General features: G+C 41.7%; 1 protein-coding gene across 1 annotated transcript; it reads left to right on the forward strand.

Annotated features, from left to right (window-relative positions):
• The first annotated feature begins 2,384 nt into the window (after positions 1–2,384).
• On the forward strand, positions 2,385–3,475 carry LOC119648416. The gene is made up of 3 exons (XM_038050168.1): positions 2,385–2,534; positions 2,597–2,821; positions 2,883–3,475. Exons 1-3 carry the CDS (start codon positions 2,456–2,458, stop codon positions 3,338–3,340), a joined length of 762 nt encoding a protein of 253 aa, XP_037906096.1. The 5' UTR covers positions 2,385–2,455; the 3' UTR covers positions 3,341–3,475.
• Positions 3,476–9,145: the final 5,670 nt, after the last annotated feature.

Here is a 9,145-nt window from a genome sequence, read left to right on the forward strand (position 1 = left end):
TGAAGTTCTTTGGATTTGAATAGTCATCTTTCCCAGGCTTAGGATTCCGTCTTTGTATTACAGACTGTTCGCCCGCGATAGTGAAACTAAATTCTAAGTAACGGTGATCTGAGAGTGAGACTTCATCTAGCACTCGCCAGTCTCTAATCAACAGATTATTAGGTCAATTATTTCACTTCTTCTTAGCCCCACGAAGGGTTGGGGCGCACCCTACATTCACTGTCATCAGACAAATTAAAATGATAAAATCAAACAGCTTCTCTCCTCTAGGATTACATTTGCTACTGCCCCAACAAATATGCTGAGCGTTTGCATCACAGCCTATTAAGAGTTCAAGGCCACTTGATTCTGCATACACTACCAGATCTCTTAGTTCTTGCGTCGACGAAGGACACAAAGAATCATGGGGTAAGTAGGTAGAGGCAACTATAATATAACGTTTCTCCTCTTACTATTAACCTGGTATTGTCAGTTGGCTCTCTCAGCATGGTTGCCTCTAACAATTTTGACATCAGAACGCAGGCCCTCGGTCTGGAGGATCCCTCATCGAAGAAGATCCTAGTTCCCTTGACTAATCCAATACCACAGATTTTGTTAAAACGAACCCATGGCTCTTGAACCAGAAAAGTATAGGGACATTCCTGCAACTTTGCCAATAGATAGGAAGAGGCTTTGGCATGATGCAGGTTAATATGACTAAGTCTTATGTTTGTAGACATAAGTGTAGTCTAATATGAAAAACACCGCTAATTGAAAAGTTTGCTGCTTTCAGTGTGGATCTCACCGGGGTTACTAGGTTGCCCTCACCCTCCGCCGAAAGATACACTTTTTTGCGTCCGATTTCTCTGGACATCGCCACACTTGGTAGTGTAGCAACGCCCATGTCCCCTTTCCCAAGAAACTTCGCCTTCTTTCGCAGTGCCTTCCATTGCCGTCGGCTGGGAGCACTCCCAGGTTCGCGGTGTCCGGGCTGCATGGATCTGTTTCCGTATACCAGAATTAAACCAGTAGCGTCAGTATTTAGATCTGTCGCTGGAATACCCACACTATCTGGAAGAAACGGGCAGTCTGTGTATACATGATATCACTCCTCTTTTTCAAATACCTTTTGGTCTACTTTTGGATAATTAATGTTAGAAATGAAGGAAAGTAGTGACATCACAAAGATTTACTTTCAATACGTAGATTGTTCTTTGCTGAGCGAAAAAATGTAAGCAAATCTAATTAGTGGAAAGTTACCTCAAGAGACGGAACGCGTCCATTTTCAATTTGTAGCTGGATCAAGGGCTGCGTTCATATTTATTTCCAGATACAAGCTCGTAATCAATATAGCTTCTGCTTCAAAAAACCAACCAATTGTCTGTATTTCCCCGAAACGAACCTGAGGTACGAAATTGATTGTAAACAAAGTTACATAATAACACCGCAAGCGCGTTCCTGCAAATCACTATGACACCGCAGATTACTAACAATCGCTCATCCAAATTACACAAGGCGTAACAATCTCCTATTGAATTTCATAATTTGGCGAACCTACCCCGACCAGCATTTGTCAAGATGAAGCGCAAAATCATATCAACATTGGAGTTGGCACCAAAAGTACCAGCGAAATATGTAGATATAAGTTCACCGAACTCAAGTGCTCGGGCAAGTATCTGACTAGAGCAGAATAAGTTCAATCTAGGTATTGTCCCCCCATGATCAGTTCCATCTATCAAGAAAAAAGATTGGTTTGGAGTGAAAAAAGTATGCATGTATGTTTTTTTATTATAGCAGTAGATTGAGATCTAGGTAGCGAAAGAAAAAATGCAGTTCTATTTGGATTAACAGATTCAAAAGAGATCGTGATCATCAAGCATCTAGATACATAAATAGGTAGTTAATACAGCAAAAGTTCGGAGCGCACTAGATGCCATCATAGGGGAAACAGGACTTTTATTGTTCAATTGGAAGCACTTTCAAGAAAGGGTCAGCAATAAGGTTTCAACCAGGACCGACTTAACACATACCTGAAAGACACAGACGGACCATGAAAGCTATGTAACGTATAAAGCCAAACCAAAGCGTCCTGTAAGCGGAAAAGTCCTTTCTATTTATTATTAAAGCAGATCTGAATTTCCAATACGATCGGCGTACTTAAATGCCTGGATAGGTATATATGCTCCAGATTGATAAACAAGCGCCGCCAAGATCTCCATTCTCCCCTACAGACTATGAATAGTGGTTTCAAGTTGTCTTCCATTCATTCGACATCACAAAAAATTAATCTATTGACACCTGGAAGATTTGATTGATTTGCATTTAGACTAGTCAGAAAAGTGATTCTCTAATTGCTTCTAGGTGTGACCAGAACGAACTACCTTCATTTCTCCTCAAAGTATAAAAGACAAGCTCCCCGTTTGAGGATCATTCAGTAGCTTTCCAACATTGACGCCGTAGAACAAGTGCCAGAAACATGACTAAAATTTTAATAATTGCAACCGTATTTTGTGCAGCATTAACTGCTGCTTACGACTTCAAGGATACAGCATTCAGTGAGTATTTCAAATTTTCCCAAGGAAAATCGTTTTCCCTAAAAGTCTTCTTGTTCCCAAAGATGAAGTAATCCTCAAGGATCTGCTTGATCTCACCGATGGAAGTGATAGCTCAGTCCTTCATAGAATCGCACGAGCTGCTGAAGGTGCGGCCGACGGTGAGGAATGCAAAGGAAGGAAAAAGGATCGCGGTGTGCATTGCTGTACCGACAAAATCGACCCCAAACAATTAGAATCCATTAAAGCAGCTAAAAAGGAATGTCTCGCTGAGCTCCATGGAAACGATTGTGAGTATACATCTCAAAACTCCTTAAATTCAAGACAGTAATGAATTTCTCAACACCCCAGCCGACGTCTACTTCAAATTCGATCCATTCACTTGCGAGAAACTGGAAGAGCTGAAAAAGGACGTAACTTGCGTTGCTGAGTGTGTCGGCAAAAAGTTCGGAGTACTCGACGAGGCTGGCAATGTCAAACATGATGTGTTCCTGGCTCACTTGAAGACGAAGGTGCAGGACTCTGAATGGAAACTGAAAGTTAGCGATAGTATTGCGGAAAAGTGCATTGAGGAAACTAAGAAGGAGGTTGAAGGACATATTGCAAAGCGCGATGTGACTAGCCAGAAGGCATGCAACCCAACTTCATTGAAAATCAGCCAATGCTTATGGCGCGAATATGTAAGGGCTTGCCCGAAGGATCTTCAAGTTGATTCGCCCAAGTGCAATAAGTTGCGGGAGAAAATTGAAAAAGGTGACGCCGTTAGCTACAAAGGATTCTATTTAAGGCATTTGAATGATGATAAGTGATAACATTAGATTTAGTAAGAGCTGCTCAAACATTACAATGATTTCATAAAATTTTAAATAAATAATGATCTTAGTGATAATGAAAGATTTTAAGAAGGATGAATACTGAATTGTGAAGTTTATTCGCGCAGACTACCATGTGTGGAATTAGAAATATTGAACTTGTGTTCTCTTGGGTTCAAAATAAGTTCCAGGTACGCTTGAAATTTTTTTTGTAATTATATCACTGACATGAGCTGAGAATTTACTTTGCTGCTGACACATTCAACATCGCCGACGTTCAAAATATACCAATATCAGAAGCAAAATCAGCTCAACTTTGTCACCTCTTTTATATGTGAAGCTGGCGAAGGATGGCTCTCCTGGCCGAGTGATAGCTTCCTTCAAAGTGACATATCGCCACGAGTTCGATGCTATCGTCCAATCTTCCTTTTGGCCAAAGGTCTTCGTGAAGCCTTATCAGAGGTCTAAGCTTCGTGAAAATTTTTAGCCCGCCCGCCTGCCTCGCCGAACTTGAATGATTCCAACAACTATACGCTATTTTATCAAAATGTAAGGGGTCTAAGGACCAAGCTGTCGGATTTCAAACTGTCTGCCTTAGCATTCCAACATCATGTCATCTTTATTTCTGAAACCTGGCTGGATGACAGGATTTTAGATTCTGAGCTCCTCGAAGGTTACTCTGTCTTTCGTTGTGACAGAAACTGCGCTGCGCTTAGCAAGATAACTGGCGGAGGTGCCCTAATAGCTGTTAAGTCCCCTCTCCGTGCCGAAAACATCTTTTCCTTCTCTTCCTACGATTCTGTTACCATACGTGTCCTTCCGCCAAACGTATGTCCCTTTATCATATCGTGTGTATATTTTCTCTGCCTAAGTCCGCCTTCTCTGTACGAAGATTTCTTAGACAGATTATCAGAGGCCCTAATCGTTTTGTTTCCCTCTCTTCCTTTCATCCTCTGTGGCGACTTTAATCTTCCTATGCTCTCCTGGCGCATTACGCCTTCCCTCCCTCCCTAATAACTCGACCCAACCTTCCCTTCCTCTATCAACTTTCATGTACACCTGGGGCGCCCTCCAGTTTAACCTTTCTAGAAACCACTTAGACGCACTCTTGACCTTGTCCTCTCTAACCTTCCTGTGCGTTGTCTTTCCCAATCCCTTCATGCTCCGTCTTACGTTGCCCCTGACGTCCATCATCCTGCTCTCGGGTTCGATGTTCAGATATCCCGACTGAGTTAAATTGCTCTACCACGATCCGCAAAATAAACCTGTTCATGCAACACGATCTCAGATTGAATCTGAATAAAACTAAATTTTTGTTGGCCGATCCATGAAACAGACACTATCACTGTCAGTGATAGTGGTCTGCCTGGAATAGAACGAATTAAATATCTCGAAGCAATGCCATCAGCCATTGGTAAACAGCGTTATGAAATTGTTTCACATATTAGCGCAATCTGGATGAAGTGGCCTTCCACAACTGGGGCTCTTTATGATGGACATTTCAGCGAACGTTCCAAATCCAAAATTTACCATAGAGTCGTTCGCCTTGTCGCCTTCTATGGATCTTCTATGGCTAGCAGACTATCAAATACAATGAACGACGTCTCGCAGTAATAGAGATGGAGATATAGCGCAGGACGCGCCTTGATCACATCCGAAATAAGAATATCTACGATCGCTATGGGCTTGCGGCGATCGTGAAAAAATTGCTGAGGGGTATCTTCGTGATAACGAGAATTCACTTGCCGAAGTTGCTCTGAACATCGAAGTCGATGGGAAACGATCAAAATGTCGGCCGACACAACGACGGCTTGATGCACTGGATGGTAATTTGAAAGCCTCGCGAGTGCATCCAAATCAGGCTTTTGACAGACCGAAATGGCACATCAAAACGAGCCAACCCCGGTTCTGAACAGGAGAAAGCCTGAAGGAAAAAAGAAAACTAAGTGCTGTACTGTTAAAGTGCTCCTCATTCTGGACCGGAATCTTGCGGACAGTGTCTTGTCCGGAATCGACTCCCAGGGTCAGACCGTTCAAGATTAGCAAAAACTTTTTTGAAAGAATTCTTAACCCTCAGCTGACAGGAAAGTCATTACACCAACAGTGAATGTTATTAATAAAACCCACAAATCTCCTCTTTTCACAAATGGCTACAGACAGACATTGAACCAATTTTAATCAGACTTCGTCTTACACAAAACTTTAAAAATGATTTTCTGATCACTGAAATATGTTTCCAAACTTCCTACAACTTTGAATTTGAGGGAGCAAACTCTTTATCATTCTTAATTACGAACAAAATACAGTTACAACAAATATAAATGCATTCGTACAAGGGACTGACGCAAGGTATTTATAAATGCGCTATCTAGGTAACGTTACAAGATTTCATAAGGACCTAAAGCGGGAGGAATCCTGATCCTTCGCCCGATAATCATTCTATTCTGAGATAGCTAAGCTTATGATCTATACAATAAAAAAAGTCGATTCTGAAAACCTTCTGATGTGGTTTCCCTTTTAATAGCCTTCCAACGCAAACAATTGAGAAAAACTGAAAAACCTTGGGGTCCCCTGGACCCCCCCCCCCCTGCAAATTCAGTCAAATTATTCCCCCTGTAAATTTCAAATTACCGCCAGACTGATTTTTCAGCTATTCTACCCCTAGTGAATGAAATGGTTTGCCATCATAATATACACATACAATTTCTCCCAGTGAATTGAGGAAGGGAATGATCGTCAAGGTTCGGAAGAAGTACACCCGTCTAGAATGTAATAACTATAGAGCTATTCGTGTGCTTTCTGCTATCACGAAGATAGTAGCTAAAATGGTTCTGGAACCCACCCCCCAAAGAACACCTCTTAAGCTTAATTGACAAAAATCAGGGTATTTTTCGCTCTGCATGTAAACCCACAATCTTCAAATCATTGTAGAACGGTATACGGAATTTAGATCTCGTTTCACCTGCTTTTCACTGATTTCGGGAAGACGATAACTTCAACGGGGGGCTTATTTACAGGGCTCCGCGCACGAGGCTTACGGGGCACTGAGAAGAAACCAATAGCTATTGTCAGAGCAACATATAATGGTGCACAATGTCACTAAGGTTGAAAGCTTAGACCAACAGAATTGCATTTTGCCACCAACACTATTTTCGTTACTACAACATCTCTCATGCTGACTTTTTTGGAGAACATGGAGGATCGACTATGACATCATTGAGTGAGACATGTCGACTATGCTGATGGCATGACATCTACTTGCTTTCTCGCCGACCTTCGTCAAATAATTCTGTATTTGGAATAGGAGATTCGGACTGACAACAAATGAGCAAGTTTCTCAGTCTGAATGAGCATTGAAGGTATCGATCAAATTATCTATCCTGGTAGTGTTGTTTTGCTACTTGTAATACCAAACTCGATATTACTTGGTGCATTGAGAACGCTAGATCCCCATCGCTGCTTTGTTCAAAATCTAGAAATACAGATGACTCAATGACAATATCTAACCTCGTAGAAATGGTACCCAATTAGAAGTCTGAATCCAACAAATTGTTGAGACTGAAGAAAATAATTGCAAGGAACAACGAGAATATCAGATTTTTAAAGAAATGCATCAAATCCCGCGTAATACCGAAGTCCCATCGCATTAAGCTGAAAGTGGGTCGCGCTAATAAGAAATTAGTCCTAAAGTTAGAGCTGCAACACGTCACGCTAACTCTTAATTCTCTGTACGCTAAAGAGAATAGCATCGCATTACGGGCATACAGCATACATCTCAAGATGGCAAAAGAAGCCGCGAAATCGGGTCTGCCAATTGAGCAACTAACCGCTAAACTACAGCGGGCTTTTTAGTGTGAAATTATAAAGAGACGCCGCGTTCTAAATAAAAAATTTGCCTCCCTAAAAAACCAACCGAGTCCGCAGGTAAATAGTAATAACGTCGCGCATATGGATAACTACGTAATGAACAAAATGAATATTGAACTAACTGATAACGAAATGAAATTGTTATTATAAATTATGCGGTACCACCAACCAAGGTTGTCGACGAAACCGTGGTTAATATTGAGGCGGGTATAAAATTCTTGGATAACAAAACCAAGGATGAAATTCGTCCGGATTTAAGTAAAATCATTCGGAATAACGCGCCGTTAAAAATTTGTAAACGCCATTTAAAAACAATACGTGAACTTCGTGATAAACCTCTATACGTTCCCAATGCGGACAAGGGGAACAACGTCGTCGTTATGGAAAAGGCTGAGTATGACCAGGCTGTTTTTCGGAAACTGGAGAGTGGAAACTTCTTCGAATTGAGAAAGAACCCGCTGCCCGAATCTATCAAAAGGGTCGATCGAGCGTTGAAGGAAGCTAGTGTGGTATTCCCGAATATTGGGCAACTCCGAATGCTTAATCCTGCGCCTCCAAGCATCAGATGTCAACCGAAAATCCACAAGGAAGGAGAAGAGATGCGAGAAAACATTGCGGACTAGAATTTACCGACGTACAACATCGCCAAGTGGTTGATTAATGAGTGCCAGACCCTTGGGACGACGAATAGTAAGTGCTCAGTTGCTGCATTGAGAGGATGTCAGTGAAAGAGTCAATTTTCGAACTCGAGAGATGGCTGACCCAGTTTGGATCTGGCCCGGAACGGAGAAGAAACGTTCGTATCTATGCAAATCTTGCCAAGCTCTGCATCAACGAAAACTATTTTACGTTTCGGGATAGATTCTACAAATCTACTTCGGGAGTAGCGATGGGGAACCCCCTCTCGCCGTTATTCACTGAAAGGTTCATGTCATCAATCGAAGAAGGAATTGAATCGAGGGGAATAATGCCTAAAGTATGGTTTAGGTATGTAGACGACGTATTTGCGATTGTTAGAAGAGACGATACAGACATGGTAAACAAGATTCATCATAAAATCGAGTTTACACTAGAGATAGAAAAGGATGGGGCTCTACCCTTCCTGGTTCTAAATATCGTCAACTCTAGCGGGAAGCTTAAGTTCGAGATGTAGTGTAAACCTACAGCAACGCAGAGAACGATACCAACAACTTCACACCACACATTTTCCCAAAACATGGTTGCCTATAATTGCATGATCACGACTGATCACATACACTCTTTCAGAATACGGTTTCAATAAGGAACGACAGCATATTATTGACACCGCTATTAAGAATGGGGATAATCCTCAGAATATTAAGAAACTGATCGGAAGGAAAATCAAGCAAAGCAATAGGCATGCCTATGCAACACTATTCTCGCAGTATAAGGAGGCAACCACGAGACAGATAAGTATCCCGTATTCCTACCTATTTAACAACATCAGGAATTGGGTAAAAACGTTCCAACTGGAAGTCGTAGGTTCGAGTCGATCGTCCATCTTGCGGAATTTACTGGAAAACGTCAAGGATCCTTTGGCAGAGGAGGAAAAAAGCGGGATCTACCGAATAACGTGCAGCGAATGTAAGAAAATATACATAGGACAGACTAAACGCCTGATAACGACTAGATTTAATGAACAAAGCGGTAAGTAATGTTCGGAAACAAAAGTCGTGCATAAGATCATCAGTGGTAGCGCACATAGTCGAGGGCCCATACCATTCAACGCGAAAATCTTGAACTCTTTCGTCATACAAACCGAACGACAACCTTGGACCCTTGGGAAAGTCTAGAAATTTTGAGAGAAGACGCGACGCGGTTATTAAACACAGATTCCGATAATTGCCCCTCAAAATTAATAAGACTCGCCTCGGTAATTAACAGGTAATTTGGTTAATAATTTGGTGTTTTTTT

The sequence above is a fragment of the Hermetia illucens genome, chromosome 2 (genome assembly GCF_905115235.1).
Source record: "Hermetia illucens chromosome 2, iHerIll2.2.curated.20191125, whole genome shotgun sequence".
NCBI lineage: Eukaryota > Metazoa > Arthropoda > Insecta > Diptera > Stratiomyidae > Hermetia > Hermetia illucens.